This window comes from Heloderma suspectum, chromosome 1 (assembly GCF_057233095.1).
Source record: "Heloderma suspectum isolate Gila_16-S chromosome 1, 16-S_ref, whole genome shotgun sequence".
NCBI classification, from domain to species: Eukaryota; Metazoa; Chordata; class Lepidosauria; order Squamata; family Helodermatidae; genus Heloderma; species Heloderma suspectum.
Genome location: NC_139458.1, coordinates 210,492,716 through 210,512,102, shown reverse-complemented (window position 1 = coordinate 210,512,102; position 19,387 = coordinate 210,492,716). Strand labels below are relative to the sequence as shown.

At 44.5% G+C, this 19,387-nt stretch overlaps 2 protein-coding genes across 5 annotated transcripts in view; both read right to left on the bottom strand.

The window, feature by feature from the left end:
* NBEAL1 (neurobeachin like 1) overlaps positions 1-7,251 on the bottom strand; it is a 157,824-nt gene extending 150,573 nt beyond the window's left edge. For 2 of the 4 annotated variants that reach the window (XM_084818213.1, XM_084818224.1), the window contains exons 1-2: positions 7,114-7,251; positions 5,649-6,150 (exon numbers count right to left, since the gene is read on the bottom strand). In XM_084818213.1, coding sequence (XP_084674339.1) covers positions 5,649-5,699 — 51 coding nt within the window. In that variant the 5' untranslated portion in view covers positions 5,700-6,150; positions 7,114-7,251. Of the gene's footprint in view, positions 1-5,648; positions 6,151-7,113 lie in introns of those variants that run through there. The other 2 variants (XM_084818269.1, XM_084818241.1) reach the window with 2 other exon arrangements.
* Positions 7,252-17,625: 10,374 nt separating this feature from the next.
* The window catches only part of CNBD2 (cyclic nucleotide binding domain containing 2), a 34,616-nt gene continuing 32,854 nt past the window's right edge, over positions 17,626-19,387 (bottom strand). The window contains exon 12 of the mRNA XM_084818191.1: positions 17,626-18,257. Coding sequence (XP_084674317.1) covers positions 17,927-18,257 — 331 coding nt within the window. The 3' untranslated portion in view covers positions 17,626-17,926. The remainder of the gene's footprint in view (positions 18,258-19,387) is intronic.

The following is a 19,387-nucleotide window of genomic DNA, read 5'->3' as shown; positions in this document are numbered from 1 at the left end:
TTCTCTACCCTATGAGGAAGGTTACAACAGCTAGGTTTCTTTAGCTTGAAAAAAAGGAGGGTAAGGAGAGACATGATAGAGGCCTACAAACTTATGCATGGTGTGGAGAATGTAGATAGGGAGATATTTTTCTCCCTCTCTCAAAATACTAGAACCCAGTGGGGTCATCCCATGAAGCTGATTGGTGGGAGATTCAGGACAGATAAAAGGAAGGACTTCTTCACACAACACATAGCAAAACTATGGAATTCGCTACCAAAGGATGTAGTGATGGCCATCAATTTGGATGGCTTTAAAAGGGAGTTGGACAAATTCCAGGAGGAAAAGGCTATCAATTGCTACTAGGCTTGATGGCTATGTGGTACCTCCAGTATCAGAGGCAGTATGCCTGTGTAGACCAGTTGCTGGGGAACATGGGCGGGAGGGTGCTGTTGCACTTGTGTTCTGCTGGTGGGTTTCCCATGGGCAGCTGGTTGGCCACTGTGTGAACAGAATGCTGGACTAGATGGACCCTTGGTCTGATCCAGCATGCCTCTTATGTTCTTATGATCTCCCATCCACCTAGTTCCTTCATCCAAACGTTACCAGCGCAGCACAGTACCTTGCCACGTGGATTGTGTAAAAAACCAATGAGAACCATTTATGGCATCTGGATATTTTGAAGTATTTTTTATTCATCAGAACACATGCCAATCCCATCTGCATTTGTACCTCTAATTCACCCAGCTCTATTCTCTTTCAATAGCCAGAAGAGTTATTATCTTCAACAGCAGTAGATGTAAGCCTGCGTCAGCATACAGAAGTGCTTCTGCCACATTTTTTTAAAGGTCTCCCCCCACCCCCTGCTTCTTCCCTACAGGCCATTTACTTGATGGATCACGCTTTTCCACTGCAACCATTTCGACAGGAAAGCAATACAGTAAAGACAGCCAAACTGGCCATCTAAACAAATGCCCTAAAGAAGCACAAATGCGTCATACATTATGCAGTTATTAACTTGGTACTGAAACAGGAAGCTTACGTATTTAAATTTTGTACACTGATCCTAACACAGAGGGTGCTCTCCAGCCCAAGCCCTATTTATTTCAACTGAAGAGACAGGTACCTGCTGCAAATCCCTCCCTCCCAGGACCAAAAATTACTCAACTTTGCTGAATCATACCCAAGACTTGTCACCTGTAGACTGTTTTAGGGGAATTTTTAATCCTTGTTGGTACTAAGACTGCATTTTAGCTCGAGTGGCTATTGCTTTTTAACTTGACTTTGTATGGTTTCATTGGGTTGGAGCCAGACTTACTCATGCATAGAGTAGACCCACTGAAATCAACGGGACTTGAGTTAGCCCCAACTAACTCAAGTCCCACTGATTTCAATGGGCCTGCTCTGAAGTTTGAGTAAGCCTGGATCCAACCTACTCTGTTTTAAATACAGCATTTTGCCTTGTGTATTTTGGGGTACAAAAACAGCTGATATTATTTGAAGTGTTTAAACAAGCAAAATATTAATGCACTTTGTCAAATGCATTTCTTTAAAGAGTCAGGAAGTAATTGCTTTACAGTCTGATTCAGTACTTTTCAACTGTTTTTCTTTGTATTCCCTTGAAATGATGGAGCTTTGTTCTTAAGTAGCACTTGGTATATTGGCATAGCCTATTATATAACACTCCAGCCTTCCAAGTCGGCAAATCCCCTTTAGCAAGACTGTACTATTTTGAGTTAGATAAATAAGTCAGATAAATACACCATATAAATATTAATACTTTAAAAAAATAATAGATAAAAGTTAAAGATCAATGAATAAATCCTAGCTATAGCTTTATTTTGGTTCATTGTAAATAAAAAAAAATGTCATTTTACATGGATAGACCATTTCTGTTCCCTTTCAGTCAAAGAAGACATATCCTGAAAGGTTGCCTTTGCAGTTATTCCGAGATGATCACTTGAATCGAGTCACTTTGCTCATAAATAGGACAGCTGAGAAACAAAACAGTACTGAGATATAAATGGTTCAAGAGTGGTGCATTTTGCCCTCCAAACATAACCACTTCAAAACTACCATAAATCACTTGTTGATTAAAGTTTTAAGAGCAGCAGTTTTCGCCTGATGGGCTTTTAAACTCAAAAGCTTGTGCATTCTTGCCAACAGATGTTGGTCCTTAAAAAAAACAAAACAAAACACGGTCATCTTAACCTACTTTTATAACCCATAAGTTATTCTATATTTCTTAGCCATTTTCAGAATGTGGGGTCTATTTCATCAGCTCCTACATCATCTGAACTTCTTCAAAAATATTTCTGCCAGATTAGATATAACAGAATTTGTGATCATTCAGCATTAACGGACATGAAGGCTGCATTTCTAGAACACACTTATGAGGAAGCTAGGCCCTACTGAACACAGTGGGACCTACTTTCAGGTAAACATGTAGAGGACTGCACTGTAAGAATGCCTTCTTCAGTCAAAGCTGTCATGAAAAGAAGAGCTCACACACATTCAGGCATAAATCAGTGCTTCCCAACCTTGGGTGCACAGAGTCATTGGACTACAGCTCCTATCATCCCTAGGCAACATGGCCCATAGCCAGGACTTATGGACGTTGTACTCCGACCTCATCAGGGGATGCAAGGTTGGGAACCAGTGTGAACAGTTCATTCAGAAGCTCTCAGCCTGGGCCTTGCACACAGGGGCCGATTGACAACCATCCCTAATGACACTGCTACTGTAACTATTATTTGCAGTTATCATAACATGCCTTCAAGTGGGCACATGTTTGTACTTTGTACTGAGTGGGAAGGAGAGAGAGATAGCAGGCAATGCATTGTGGGCACATTATCCCATGTTAGCTGTAAGGCGTGTTCATTTCAGTGGGTCAAGTCTAAGTAGGACTAACATTGGATACAACCCACCGTGGCCATACTGGGTTTTCTACATTCTCTGCGCCATCTCTTACCTCTCCCCTATACATCTACCTTGCCTCATTAACTGGTTTCGGACAACATGCCATGGCTCATCATGGGTTATTTAACCCACGATGAGCAGCAGTGCCCATGGGTGCCAGGTTGCATAGGCAACCCCTGCTTTCGGGTTCTTGTGTTGTGCAGGCCCAACAAGTTATTTAACCCTCGCATAACCCTAAGTCACGTTGCATGACACGACAACCCCCAAGTGTGGGTTGCATATTCAAAATGGTAGCCACACGCACCCTGCGTGCACCACAGCCTAGCACTGTCATGGTGTCCCATGCTGTCGTGTCATGCGAACAACCTCATTGGATATCATGGAGTGGTGTCAGTTCAGGAAACCAAACACAATCTTGGCAGATCTGAGCAAGGACTACATAGCTCACGTCCGCACCTGGTTAAGAATTCAGAGCCCTTGGTCAGTCTTCTGGGTCTTTCTACCATCCTCAAATCTATCCCCCGCAAAGATTCCGGTGCTCCCACATACCACATGCATCTGAGTTGCAACTGGTTTTGCGAGAGGCAGGTGTGGTAAGCAGGATGGTGTGTCAGCAAACCTCAAGGTGGGGGCTCCTTAAGAATGCTTCAAGACCTTTCTGTACCTGGAATGGCCATAGAGCAGTCAATAGTGAAAAGTCACATCCACCCCACAAGAGGTTTTAATTAGGAGTAGTAGGCATCCCTACTGTATAAGGCAACTTCCTATGTTCCCATCATACCACCAAGCAATTTTGCTCAGTGTTACCATGTTCAGGTCCCTGCCAACTTTTCCAGACATTGTTTTCCATAAAGTTGTATCCTAGCTGAGTCTCTCCTCTCCTGTATAAAGATTGCAACTTTCCTATTACAAAATCACCAAGACTGCAATCCTATATACCTCCTTATCTGGGACCAAGACCCACTGAACTAAAGATGACTTACTTCTGAGTAGCCATGTTTAGGATGGCACTTTAAGTTACTCTAGGGCTGCAATCCTATGCACTTACTTATTTATTACATTTCTATACTGTCCAATAGCCAAAGTTCTCTGGACAGTTTACAGAAGATTAAAACCTTAAAAATACGATATGAAACCCAATGTTCAATGAGTCTTACTTGGGAGTATGACTCAATTAACTCAGTGGGATTTGCTTCTATGTAGACATGCATAGGATTGTGCTGTAAGGAAGTTTTCATAGGTAAAAAATATAGAATAGCACCTGGGAGATTAGGCAGTCAGTACGGCTAGGAATAAATGTTTGAAGTTACCACTAACTTCATAGACATTAAAAACCACTTCAAAATCTCCACTTCAGCATTACGGCTTTTTTAACATTATACTATCAAGTATCTGTTAATGAAGAGGAGGAAAGCTTGATTAATACAGTCATAATGAGCTTCTGAAGCAAACAGGACATTTGTATTTCAACAGCTTGCTAGCTTAAGCAACAAGACTAAGAAAAAATCCACAATGCCAATTCTTATGGCTCAGCGGAACATTTTTGCATATTCTTCTTTGCTGCAGAATAATGAGCACACAAATAAGAAATGTCAAGCACTTTGTACAATCAAATTACTGAGGAAACACTAGTGCTACTAAAACAACTACAATCAAGATAAGAAAGAAAAAAGAAATAGACCAGGGGGCTAACAAGTATAACGATTTCCAGAAAGTTATGACAATCCTGTGAACATATCATTTCTTTTAGCCTTTGATTCATTGACCTGGTTAACATGATCAAAACAAGCCACCAACTAGTTGTGAGCTGTGGCACGTGCTGGGCACAATTTGCATAATCACTGGCCGGCTGCAGCTTATTGTGTCACCTGAACACAGGCAGCATGGCTTGTTGGAGGGTCAGACAATCCTGAAACAACCCATGGGCTTTTGTAGGGTTGTTTGAAGATTGTTTAACCCTCCAACAAGCCATGCCCCCTAGGTTCAGATGACATGATATGCCCCCGCCAGGCAGTGATTATACAAATCACACCTGGTTTGTGCCTGGCTCACAACAGGCCACCATGGCTTGTTTTGATCATGCAAATTGTTCCATTGTCCCTTCAACCTAGACTATCTTCCAGCACCCATCAAGTTTACACAAGTCTAAGAACTGTTTCACAGTTTATGCAAAGACAAGCCTAGGGTCACCAATCAGTTCGTGCAGGAAGCTGCAGCCAATCCTAGCTCTATGGCAAGCTTGCCAGTATGAGAAGCATATTTATCACACTCACACTTCACTGTTTTAGGGATATACTTGAAAACATCCTAGGTGAATATTTAAAAATGGTAATGTGTGAAACAGAACGTAGTTAATTGTGTCTAATGCAAGACAATGGAAAATAGATCTAACAAGAAGAACACCAACTATTTTGGTCAACCATACCAGTATATTATGGGCAGTATCCTACACTGTCTACACATTAGCATAAAAGGAAGCTAGCAGTTCCCGAAACATCCAGAAACAAGTGGAAGGGAGCTCTGTTGAACTGTCCCATTCCAAAAAAGAAGCATTTCTGGTCATTCTGGGGTTGCTTTAGGTAATGCTAGTTTCTGTTATGCTAAGCAGTGGGTCTCGCTGGTGTGACTAGCGGAGGTACAGCAGCAGTATTGGATACTGCCCTATAGTTCCCCAAAGAAAAGAATCTTAGATATTTGGTTCCCATAAAACAACTTAACTAATGCATACCCAGCTATTTTAAAAAACTTACCTTATTGCAATAAAGCATCCAAAGTTCATACAGCCTCTCTCTGGACGCCATCCTTCACTCCCTCTTCTGAGGTTGTGGAGTAGCATATGCTTAAGATCCTACCATGCTCACTTCCAACTCAAAAAGTTAGTTTTGATTTCTGGATTCAATCGAGGAAGACAATGAGCCACTCTAATACTACTGCACTTACAGGTGGCAGTCCGCCCTCTCCTTTTCAACAATGGCACTTCAGAATTAATCTCCAGCAGTAAAAGTAAGCCACTTGGGGAATGCAGGATGTGTGAGGATGAAGAAAGGGAAATCTATAAGTCCATACTGAAAGAACTGCAGAAGATCCCAGGAAATGCTCTTGTTGTCTGACTGATGAAACCTCAATAAAATGCCATTTGGCTCCACATCTTCATCATCCTCTTAGCAACAAACTGAACAGTAAGCAGCCAATAGCAACACTGGAGTATGTCTTTTCAATGTACCCAAAAGGCAAGCAACGCTGACAGACCATCTGTCAAAAGAAAGGTTGTTTGTCAAATTAAAAAATAAATAAATGCACATTCAGACATGCACCCAATTTCTAAAATTCAAGATGATGTTACTAGGTTTCGTGTTTATGAGTTGGAGGGTTTGTTGACTTCCTTTGTTTCCTGAAGAACGCGCAAAAAGTTAGGATAAAGTACATCATTCAGCAAAAACACTTCCCAAAAGCAACTGCTCTCAGAAGACCTCTCCATCCCATACCAGGTGCCCAACCAAGTGCCATGTTTTCCTCAAGTGTAGAATAAACTTAAGGCCAATATCTCCCCTACCATTTTCGAACTGTGATGAGAAAAAATAAGAACATCACGGGAGTTAAAACCGGTTGTGGTGGTGTGATATAGCTTTCTTATAAAAAGGAGCCCGTTGTAGCCATAACCCGTTGTAGCCCACAGACTTGCATTCCTTTGCCTTTTCAACGAAGTAAACCGAATGCCAATTTGCCCCTTCTCATGTCTCGCTTCCTTGAATACCTTCCCCACAACCTCACCTTTTTTATATAAAATGTCTCTCCCCGAACCAGCCACCCCGAAACACAACTGCTTTTTGTTTGCATTTGCTCCGGCAAGTTTGTTTCCCCTCCCAGAAATCCTCCCCCCCCCCCCGCCTGCCCCACTTCCTCCTTCCCCATCCCATTTCCCGGCCTCCCTGCTCATCCCAACGCCACCACATCCCGCCCGCCCTGCCCAGGCACAACAAGAACATCCCCACGACCGAGCCTTGTGCTGCATCACCAGGGGCGAGATTCATGCACGACTCCCGCCCTCCCAGTCTCCCGGCGTCAGTCTCCCGGTCCCCTCCCAGCCTCCTGGTCCCACTTCTATGCAGCCCTCGTCCTCCCGCCCCCCGCCGCCATGTCCCTCCGGCCCCCACCCAGCCTCGTCCCTGCTCAGCCCGGCGGGGCCTCCCCCAAGGTAACTCGCCAGGCGCGCACCAAGGCGAGACGCTCCCGCGGAGACGCGGCTTCGATCGCCGCAGCCAGAGTCAGCCCAGCTCGGCGGCGGCCGTGCCTGCGACTGCTGGCAAATAGGGAGCCACATCGCCCGCTTCGCCGCCCCGCCCACATTCCAGCGCTGCCTCCTTTGCCCCGCCTCCCCTCCTTCGTCATCACAGCCGCCTCCCAGGGCTCATACCGATGGCATCGGCCGAGGAGAACGGGAGCCATCTTGACTCCTGGCAAAATCGCTGTGCCCCGCCCGCACTTCTTTCTTTCTGTCAGGGCGCGACCCTATGCACGTTTAGACAGAAAGAAGGCAGTCTAGGGGATGCTGGGAGTTCTAGGGCTTTTTTTTGCCTGAAGCCGCATAGGGTTGCGTCCTTGGAATCTTCCGCGTTCGATACTCCACACCGGCCTCCCCGAACCTGGTGCCCTCCAGGTGTGTTGGACTACAACTCCCAGCATCCCTTGCATCTGGAGGGCACCAGGTTGGGGGAGGCTGCTCCACACGTACAGGCTGGGGTGGGGGAGGCGGAGAATGGAAAGAGAGATTCATCACCTTCGGAAGTGCGAGGCAATGCCTGACTGCTCAGTCCTCCAACTGGTGCCCTCTCCAAATGTGTTAGACTACACTCCAATACATCTGGAGGACCCCAGACTGAGGAAGGCTTGATTTAAGACATTACTGTATTGGCTGTCTTATTTCCTATTTATTACACATCGCAATAATCCAATCTTGAAGTTATCAGTGCTGAACCACCATGGTCAAGCTACCATGGTCCAGGAACAGCTGTAGCTGGCAAACCAGCCAAAGCTGGTAAAAGGCACTTCTAACCACTGAGGTCTCCTGAGCCTCAAGTGGCAAAAATGGATTTAGAAGCACCCGTAAACTACAGAACCGTTCTTTCAGGAGTGCAACCCCATCCAGATGGATGGCCACTTGTGAATCACCAAAAAAGAGGACACCATGTTGCATGTGTATGTTAATAGATGCAAATCTAGAAATAATTATTATAATTTAAATAGAAATACAGTACATCTCACCATAGTGTGGAAAGCTGACCAGGTGACCTGTGCGCCTTCTCCATCTGCTGTTCAGGTACTGTTGACAGGCAACTTCAAGGCCCAGCTCTTCCTTCCAATTGTTCTTTGTCTTTAAACCAGACTTGAACTGGACAGCCCTTCAAATAAAGGATGCCTTCAAAACAGAGGATAGTCCTCAGGCCGCCCTTCAGATAGAGGACTGTAAAAGAGGACACCTGGACACCCTACATTCAGGACAGGCAACTGACCTATTTCCCAGACCCTTGACCCACCTACCCACAGCGTTTCCATCCTGCCAGGATTCAAGCTCAGTTTATTGGCCCTCATCCAGCCCTCCACTGCGTCCCAGTCCAGAGCCTGCACAGCCATATCTGATTCAGATGTTATGGAAAAATAGAAGTGGGAGTCATTCACATACTGATGACACATTGCTCCAAATCCCTTGATGACTGTTCCCAACAGCTTCATATAGATGTTAAACACCACTAGGGACAGAATGGCGTCCTGCAGCACCCCATAGCACAAGAGCCAGGGTGCCAAAGCACACTCCCCCAACATCACTCTCTCAGCCTGATCCTGTAAGTAGGAGCATTATGCAGCTATTCTGTCTTTGTCTCCTTAACAGATTTTCCACTGTAAGAATAAAAGATGGAAGCAGCAATGGAAAAACCCAGGAAGTCTATGAGGAGAAAATGATATCTGTACACCCCATACAATTCCATAAATCAGGCAGGGAGATGGCACCATAAAGGCCTCATCTAGAAGCACCCCAATTGTCCACAGAAGCCACACGGAAGGCCTTACGTCCCTGGGGTAACTGAACTACCAGTTTTCAGTTTAAGATTTTTAACAGTTTTGCTTCTGAAGGGCTTGCCCCTTTTCTTATCTTATCTTCACTTTACATTATTTAAATTGTTTATTGCACTTTGCCAACTGGAGATAAGGTTCTGGCACAAGGTGATTCTTTGTTTGAGAGTCATTGTGGAGTTATGTTACAACCAACTGCAGCTTTTATTACTTCTACATGTATCTATAGTCTGTTAAAATCTTTAATCCGAACATAATGTAAACAATATCTCCTCTGTTTAATACCTGGGAGTAAACAAGTGAATGGAACTGTTGAGTGCATGGATTAGTCATTTGCAAAGTATATCAATGGTTAACCATTTCCCATTAAGCAAATCCAGGCAGAGTGACAACCACTGTATTGAAAAGCAACTGATGCTACAAGCTTGTAAAAATGGCAGATTACAACACCTTTTGTAGTATATTGGCTACCACTTCCAACCAACTGCCAGGATTATTGTCTTGCAACTCTTTATAAAGGGACATTCTCCTGGAGTCTATACAGTAGAAGTAGGCAGCAGGTGAACTCTGGGCCAAATTGTGTCTCTTTGAGTAGTACCAACTGGCTGTCCCACCTGATCAACTCAGAGGCAAGAGAGGTGAGAAGGGACTGGTGGCCATGGAAATAGGACTTGTTAGCAGTCCACTTTGTGAAAGATGGGAGGGTCTCCCATCCTGTTCCAGTTTACAAACCTACCTCCCTTCCTCAAACTGGGCTTCCTGTAAATTAATTGCTAACCAGGCAGGACTATACCAAGTATGTCACTGCTTTTGGCTTCCTCCTACCTACAGACATGTAACACACAGCAATAGATATTACACTGGGTAAACAACATCAAGCAGAAAAGACGTAGAGCCCTAAAATCCAAAATCCATTTATTTTAAAAATAGGTCCATACTCATTATTTGGCTACTTTGTCATTCATACATAACTCAGTCTACAATGAAAGGCTTTCAGCTGTTCCATGCATAGTTTGCCTCTATAATCTTTTGACTTGGAAAGGTGGCTGTGTAAGCAATTGAAATGTCACAAACAAAGGATTATTGTTTCTGGATGGTAAATAAGCAGCGCAAATACAAGCAAAAGAAACAAACATGTATGGGCTTTCCATTTTCTTGATGATAGCCTAACTGAGAAGACAGAAGTACTATAGAAACACATCTATTTTTTTTTTTAATTCAAATATTCAAATTCTTTTTGTGGGGCACATCTGCATAGCTGACACAAAACACACAGATGGCATTAGCCTGATTTCAATATTAGCATTTAAAAAGGTGCCCAATTGACATTAATTTTTAACATAAAATGAAATTATGAGAGTAACTGTAGATGGTGCTTTTACTTTCATCATGCTCAATACTTGATTTTCTAAGAGTGGATGGTGAAATTTACATATGGCTAAGGGCAACTGTTGAATAATTTGCATATGGGTATGAAAGAGAAATGTTTCTTACGGTGAAATCCTAGGCATGTCTACTAAGAAGTAAATCCCCCTGAATTCATTGGAACAGATAGGATTGTAGCTAGAGAGAGCAATTCTATTGTCTGTGGGCGAGTGTCCCAGGGACCATAGGATGGCTCAGAAAACCCTTTCTGAGGTCTGAGTCAGCGCTCTGACTTCAGAAGTGGGAGCTGGAGATCTGACCCCCAACCCCAACCCCTTGCAGCCAATGTGGAGAGAACCGCGCTGGTCACCTTTCCAAGGTTGGAAAACTGACCTCAGAGCAAGAGAAAAGGGAGCATTTTTGCGGAGAGGGAGGGGAGGAGACCAGAGAGGCCAGGATATGAATTATCCTGAGTCTCCACCAGCCTCCTTCCTTCCCCCTCCAAAGCACCCTTGCTGGACAGGCTGAAAAGCCCACCTAGCGAAAATAAAGATTGGAGGACAGGGAGGCAAAGATCAGCTCCACCGCTCGCCCACCCTGCTGGCTTCAGCCCAGCAGGGCATAGGAACCTTGGAAGCCTCCAAGTTCGGGGGATTCTGAGCAGTGAGGGTGCAGTCCATAGGACTGCATCCTTTTTGTTTTAAGCAGCAAGGGCCTTGCTAGGCCTGGATCCATGTTCTTGCTTGGATACTAATAGTGCTGTGCAGCCAGTGCTGCTTGCCCACACATGTGTGCTTTGGGACTTTCACCATACCTGCTCATCCTGTGCGTTCCTTAAAAACAAACTGATGCTTAGAAAAGCACCAGATATTTCTCTTCTCTTCTCTTCTCTTAAAAGAAACTGAGGATGTAAAAGACTGACCTAGGCCCCACCTACACGGAGACTCTTTCTGAGGTGATTCCATTTAAATCTGGATTTGATGGGAGGGAAATTATGACTTGAAAGGTGTAACTGAAACTTGGTGGGATGACTCCCATGACTGGAATACAGCAATCGAAGGATATAACTTGTTCAAAAAGAACAGAAGGAACAGAAAGGGAGTGGAGTTGCACTATATGTTGAAAATACATATCTCTGCACAGAAAGACATGAGGATGAGCTTGGTAGCGCCATCGAGAGCCTCTGGGTTAAAATAAATGGAGCAAAGAATAAAAGGAACATGGTGGTTGGAATCTACTACTGGCCACCCAATCAAGGAGAAGACAAGGATGAAACTTTTGAAAAGCAAATTGCCAATGTTTCAAGGAAGCAAGATGTAATAGTAATGGGGAACTTCAATTTCCTGGATATTTGTTGGCAGACAAATTCTGCAAAACATGGCCCCTCCAGGAAATTCCTGACTTGTGTTGCTGATAACTTCCTCCTACAGAAAGTGGAGAAAGGAACTAGAGGATTGGCTATCCTTGACATGATCCTAATCAACAGAGATGACTTAGTGGATAAAGTAGCAGTTACAGGAACTCTGGGGGAAAGTGGCCATATATACCTCAGTTCTTGGTTCTAAAAGAAGGAAAAGCTGAGTGTAGCCAAACACGTACTCTGGATTTTAGGAGAGCCAATTTTAATAAACTCAGAACAATTATAATTGCGGTCCCATGGCAAGTGACTCCAATGAGAAAAGGAGTCCAAGATGGGTGGGAGAATAAAAAAAAGGAATTATAAAGGCACAATTACAAACAATTCCAACAAGAAAAAAGGCGGAAGATAACAGAAGAAGCCAATGTGGCTTCACAAAAAGCTTAGAGATGACCTGCAAACTAAAAAGGACACATATAGGAAGTGGAGAGAAGGCCAAGTAACAAAGGAAGAGTACAGGCAGGTAGCACAGAATTGCAGGGATGGCATCAGGAAGGCTAAAGCTGAGAACGAGCTGAGGTTAGCGAGGGATTCTAAAAGCAACAAAAAGGCTTTATTCAGATATGTGCACAGTAAAAGACAGAGGGAAGAAATGGTGGTTCAACTATTAAATAAGGATGGCAAAACGATAACAGATGACAAAGAAAAGGCAGAAGTGCTCAATTCCTACTTCAGCTCAGTCTTATCTCAAAAGAAGGTCTATGAGCCCCTTGGCAAAGGCAAAGTACAGTCTGAAGGGGCAGGACTGCAGCTTGAGATCGATAGGCATATGGTCAAGGAACACCTAATTACTTTGAATGAGTTCAGATCTCCAGGGCCAGATGAACTGCATCCTAGAGTAATAAAGAACTGGCAGAAGAACTCTCAGAACCACTGTCTATTATCTTTGAGAACTCCTGGAGGATGGGTGAAGTGCCAAATGATTGGAGGAGGGCTAAGGTTGTCCTTTTCTTCAAAAAGGGCAAAAAGGAGGAACCTGGGAACAACAGACCAGTCAGACATCAATCCCTGGGAAAATTCTGGAGCAGAGTATAAAGCGATCGATATGCAAGCACCTTGACAACAATGCAGTGATTACTTGAAGCCAACATAGATTTGTCAAGAACAAAGCCTGCCAGATGAATCTGATTTCATTTTTTGATCAGGTAACCTCCCTTGTGGACTGTGGCAGTGCTGTGGACATAATATACCTCAACTTCAGCAAAGCTTTTGACAAAGTGCCCCATGATATCCTGATTAGCAAGCTAACTAAAAGTGGGCTAGATGACACAACTATCAGGTGGATGCACAGTTGGCTACAGGATCGGACTCAAAGAGCACTTATCAATGGGACCTTCTCAAACTGGGGAGAGGTAACGAGTGGGGTACCGCAGAGCTCAGTCCTGGGCCCAGTGCTCTTCCACATTTTTATTAATGACTTGGAGGAGGAGGTGCAGGGAAAGCTGATCAGATTTGCAGATGACACAAAATTGGGTGGGATAGCTAATACTTTGGAAGACAGAAACAAAATTCAAAGTGATCTTGATAGACTGGAGCGCTGGGTAGAAAACAACAGAATGACATATAATAGGGATAAATGCTAAGTTCTGCACCTAGGAAAAAGAAACCAAATGCACAGTTACAAGATGGGGGATACGTGGCTCAACCACACTACAAGCGAGAAGGATCTTGGAATTGTTGTCGATCACAAGCTGAATATGAGCCAGCAATGTGATGTGGCTGCAAAAAAGGCCAATGCTCTTTTGGGCTGCATTAATAGAAGCATAGCTTCCAAATCCTGGGAAGTACTAGTTGCCCTCTACTCAGCACTGGTTAGGCCTCATCTGGAGGACTGTGTCCAGTTCTGGGCACCACACTTTAAGAAGGATGCAGACAAACTGGAGAAGGTTCAGAGGAGGGCAACAAAGATGATCAGGGGACTGGAAACAAAGCCCTATGAAGGGAGACTGAAAGAACTGGGCATGTTTAGCCTTGAGAAGAGAAGACTGAGGGGAGATATGATAGTGCTCTTCAAGTACTTGAAAGGTTTTCACAGAGAGGAAGGCCAGGATCTCTTCTCGATCATCCTAGAGTGCAGGACATGGACTCATGGGCTCAAGTTACAGGAAGCCAGATTCCGGCTGAACATCAGGAAAAACTTCCTGACTGTTAGAGCAATATGACAGTGGAACCAATTACCTAGGCAGGTGGTGGGCTCTCCCACAGTGGAGGCATTCAAGATGAAGCTGGACAGCCATCTGTCAGGGATGCTCTGACGTGGATTCCTGCATTGAGCAGGGGTTGGACTCGATGGTCTTATAGGCCCCTTCCAACCCTTGTTGTTGTTGTTCAGTCATTAAGTCGTGTCCGACTTTTCGTGACCCCATGGACGCCAGGCCTTCCTGTCCTCTGCTCTCTCCTGGAGTGTGCTCAAATTCATATTCGTTGCATCGGTCATGTTATCTAGCCATCTCATCCTCTGCCGTCCCCTTCTCCTTTTGCCTTCAGTCTTTCCCAGCATCAGGGCCTTTTCCAGGGAGTTTTCTCTTCGCATTAGGTGGCCAAAATATTGGAGCTTCAGCTTCAGTATCTGTCGTTCCAATGAGCACTCAGGGTTGATTTCCTTTAGGATGGACTGATTTGACCTCCTTGCAGTCCAGGGGACTCGTAAGAGTCTTCTCCAGCACCACAGTTCGAAAGCATCAATTCTTCTGCGCTCGGCCTTCCTTATAGTCCAGCTCTCACAGCCATATGTTGCTACTGGGAAAACCATAGCTTTGATTATACGAATCTTTGTCGGCAAGGTGATGTCTCTGCTTCTTACTATGCTGTCTAGGTTTGCCATAACTTTCCTCCCAAGGAGCAAGCATCTTTTAATTTCATGGCTACAGTCACCGTCTGCGGTGATCTTGGAGCCCAAGAAAGTAAAATCTGTCACTGCTTCCATTTCTTCCCCTTCTATATGCCAGGAAGTGATGGGGCCAGATGCCATGATCTTAGTTTTTTGAATGCTGAGTTTCAAACCAGTTTTGCACTCTCCACTTTCACCCTCAACAAGAGGCTCTTGAGATCCTCTTCGCTTTCTGCCATTAGGGTGGTATCGTCTGCGTATCTGAGGTTGTTGATAATTCTCCCGGCAATCTTAATTCCGACCTGTGATTCATCCAACCTGGCGTTTCTCATGATGTACTCTGCATATAAATTAAATAAGCAGGGCGACAATATGCAGCCTTGTCGTACTCCTTTCCCAATTTTGAACCAATCAGTTGTTCCATGTCCAGTTCTTACTGTTGCTTCTTGACCCTCGTCCAGGTTTCTCAGGAGACAGGTAAGGTGGTCTGGTACTCCCATCTCTTTAAGAATTTGCCAGTTTGTTGTGATCCACACAATCAAAGGCTTTAGTGTAGTCAATGAAGCAGAAATAGACGTTTTTCTGAAATTCTCTTGCTTTCTCCATAATCCAGCGATTATTGGCGATTTGATCTCTAGTTCCTCTGCCTCTTCGAAACACAGCTTGTACTTTGGGTAGTTCTCGGTTCACATACTGCTGAAGCCTAGCTTGTAGGATTTTGAGCATCACCTTGCTGGCATGTGAAATGAGTGCAATTGTACGGTAGTTTGAACACTCTTTGGCATTGCCCTTCTTTGGAATTGGGATGTAAACTGACCTTTTCCAGTCTTGTGGCTACTGTTGAGTGTTCCAAATGTGTTGGCATATTGAGTGCAGCACTTTAACAGCATCATCTTTTAGGATCTTAAATAGCTCAGCTGGAATACTGTTGCTGCCTCCTGAACAATGTTACTGACCTCCATCCATAGTTCCAACCCTACTATTCTACGATTCTGTGAATTCGGGATTGTTCCTCCCACAGCACACATAGCCCATAAAGTGGTGTATACGTTTTTTAAAAACCTGCTTTCATGGGGCAAATGGCATCTGAGACTGTATTACTTGTGGGTTGGGTGGGGGGAGTCCGACAAGTAGAGCTGAACCGTCATCAGCTGCATAGGTGCAGGGCAGCGAACGAGCGGCAGCTTGCTCCCTACCCCACTCCCATGCTCAGTAAAGTGCAATGGAAGAGAATGAGTTACGTCTGAGTAGACATATGTAGCCAACACCTCTCCTCATGTCCAACCTTTCTCGGCGGGAATAAGGGTCATTTGGGGGCGACCAGCTTTTAAAATTGTTACGGTCCTACGTACCTTCACTCTTCCTAACAGTGGATATTTAAAACAGCAGGCTTCCTCTTCGCCCATCTCCCCACTCACTGTGAAGTGTAATGGAATACAATGACTTATTTTTGAGTAGACATGTTTAGCCAACAGCTCTCATGTCCACCCTTTCTTGATGCAACTTTCCCTTCCTCCTATCAGCACTGCTCCCCCCAGCCCATGCTGAAGCCAACTGAGGCCACATAGGCTCCCAAACTGCACTGAGGCTGCCCTGATGGGAAAATCTGGCACAAAATGACTTTGCGAAAAAGCAGCTTTTCAGGCAGAAAAATGTAGGATTGATGCAGAGTGGGGGTAACAAAATCTGCCATGATCGTCTGCAATGCACAGTAGAACTGGAGTAAATCCCCATGTGGATGCGGGCCTGAATTTCCCACTGCTTGGAAAAGAGGAAGTAAACATTGGCTCAGTCCCATCTGGAAGTATGAGACAGAACGGAAACAGGGTTTCCTGATATCCGCTTTTAAAAAAGATTCATCTTATTCAAGAACACCACTTCCTGAGAGAGAATTATGGTTATATTTACACATGTACTCAGGGCTTCAATTTCGGAATACCACAACTCTACTGAGCCTAACTGAACATCCTTTATTTCAGAACCAAGACTCCGCAATGTCTTTCACCATAATTTTCAGAAGAACAGGTAGCTGTTCTAAAATGCTAAACCTCGGATTCTAGAGTTGCAGAGTGAAGGCCAGTCTATCAGAGATGTTTGATCCCAGGACAGTTCAGGCTTGAAAAGTCAGACATGACATCAAGAGAAATGCTAGCTGATTTTGTCATTTGAAGGCAACAGAAGCCAAATCAGATCTACTTCAAGCAACAGTTTTGCAGACATGTTGTTGCAATAGCCTGTATCAAAGGGGTGGGGAATGTGTGACCCTCCAGACAGTGCTGGACTACAGCTCCCATCATCCCCAACCAGTGCATATTATGGTAGTTGGAGTCAGCATCATCTGGTCACACAGGTTCCCCATGCCTGGTCTATGATGTCAGCTTTCCAAATACATTGAACTGCAGTAAGGAAAGCCACAATTGTACCCAGCGCATTGTATATTACAGGAGTGTTGAACTTCTTTCAGCCTGAGGGCTGAATTCCATTTTGGAGAAGCTCTCAGGGGCCGCATTCCAGCTATGCGTAGGGCCGAAGGCAAAAGGGATAGAGCCACAAATAACAGCATATTAAAGCTTAGCGCTGTTCATGCCAGTATCTGAGGCTTAGGAGAGGCATTTCAACTTTTTAGAATGGGGGTGGGGGGACTGCACAAAAAACAGTAAGTGTTTGGGGGAAAGGGCATGGCCATCTGGAGAACCCAGAGGAATGGATCTGGCCGTCGGGCCTGAGGTGCCGCACTCCTGCTATATTACAATTAAATTATACCACAAAGTCTTCTTAGCATTAGCTATTAAGAAGCTAGAGAAACTTACATTTTAATGTTAGGCTTTTGTGATGCAGTATATCATGCTCATTTAAGCACTGATGTCATGTTAATATGGAAAATGTGTGATATAGTGGTGTTTCAGGTATGGTGGTATTTGCCTCAGTTGGCTAGCCCACAGATGAAGAGTTACGACAGAGGCATGCAAGGCCTACTGTTTTAGTACCTCCATATTTGTTTTAATCAAACACAAGTAAAATGTAGAATCATTTCAATATTAACCATTAAATATAATTTATTGATAATATGTACACACACAAACATACACACACTGCATCGTGAAGGGAAAAATATACCCCCTATTGACAATACTGAAAGAAAGTGAAATTAAACAGATTCAGAATTCACAACACAGATCTATTATAAAAAGAAAGGAATACAGCCCTTTCTGATAAAGGAGAAAGGCTGCATATAACAAAGGTGCATATATGTATGTATACACACACATATGCATACTGCCAGGATCACTTCTTCACCTTTTAGAGTTGCCTCAGTGTTGCTGCTAAATCCAAAGCTTTGGAACTCACTAAAATGCACCATCCAAATTGGGACGCACTACAGTGATGCCATGAATCAGTCTGGGCTGAATGTCTGGCAGGCTGTCTTTCATCTGGCTCAACTGGGCTGGAATGTATTTGCCTTTCTGTGGTGGAAGCTGTTTTTTGTAGCGCAAGGCAGACAGGTCTAAGATTCCCGCTTGATTCATGTACCAAGAGTTGTAGATTTCATCTGTGGGACACGGATGTGGAGGATGAACCATCTTCATCAGCTTGGGCTGTATCACAAGGTTCAGCAGATCTTTCTTAAACATTTCCCATGAGTTGTGACGGAGGAAGACCTGACACAGCTCGTCATCGCTGAAAAGTGAAACCAACGTTAAGAATAGGGCTGGGTCCTTCTTGTTCCAACAGGGCCTTTTTCACTCTTATATATCTGAAAGTGCCAAAGTATTATTTCTTTGCCACTTCACAAGTTTGTGGTTATCATGCCACTTCCCCTGCCCTTCCCCCTACCCCCAAATTCCTTTGGAAAACTAGAAACATGATTCATAGAATGGTAGAATAGTAGGGTTGGAAGGGGCCTGCAAGGCCATCGAGTCCAACCCCCTAAAGGACTGGTGTCCTTTAGCTTCTTTTTGTTTCCTTGGGTGCTTTCAGACAGAGGGCTCCTAGTGCTGCCAACCAGTGCCTTGTGGCATGCAGAAGTCTTATGCATCATTGACTTGTATGCACTGCGTTGCTCTTTTAAATGTCTACAAGCTCCCTATACACGCACACTTCCCCCTGCAATCCCACATGAAATAAGACCCAAGACCCTGTCTTTGCTGCTACATTTTCTTTTGGAGGGGATATATGCTGACGCCCAAACACAGCTGCGCTAAAATCCTAGTTACCTCCATTGGCAGATGGGCAGCTTTCACTTCTGTGCCAGAGAAGAGAAAACAAAGAGTTCTGTTGAAAGCAGAAACTGGATCTGTATATTAATCTAGATCAGAGGTAAGCAATCTGGAGCCCTCCAGGTGTACTATACTACAACTGCCATTAGTCCCAGCCAGCATGGCCAATGGACAGGGATTATGGGAGTTGTAGTCCAAAGTATCTGGAGGACATCAGGTTGCCCTACCCTTGGTCTAGGTATTACAGGTCTATGAAAGGAGCCATACCTCTCCAGGTGTCAAACTACAAGCCCTAGAGTTTTCTGCACAGGTGCAATCTCCCCCGCTCCCCGCCGCCCCCCTGGCCTTCCTAGAGCAAGGCCTGGGCCAGAAGCTCACTGTTCACCATGCTGCTTGTTCTCTTCTAACCCAGCTTCTGATTGGCTCCACGAGATCTCACAAGTTTGAACACCCTTATACAGATATAAGGAAATCAATTCAAGCAGGATCTAAAGTGTAGCCTCAGTGTTTCCTCATGATATAATGGGCTTGCTCCCACTCTTCTCCCAGGCCCAGTAAAACATCTGACTGCCCCCCATCACTCCCTTAATG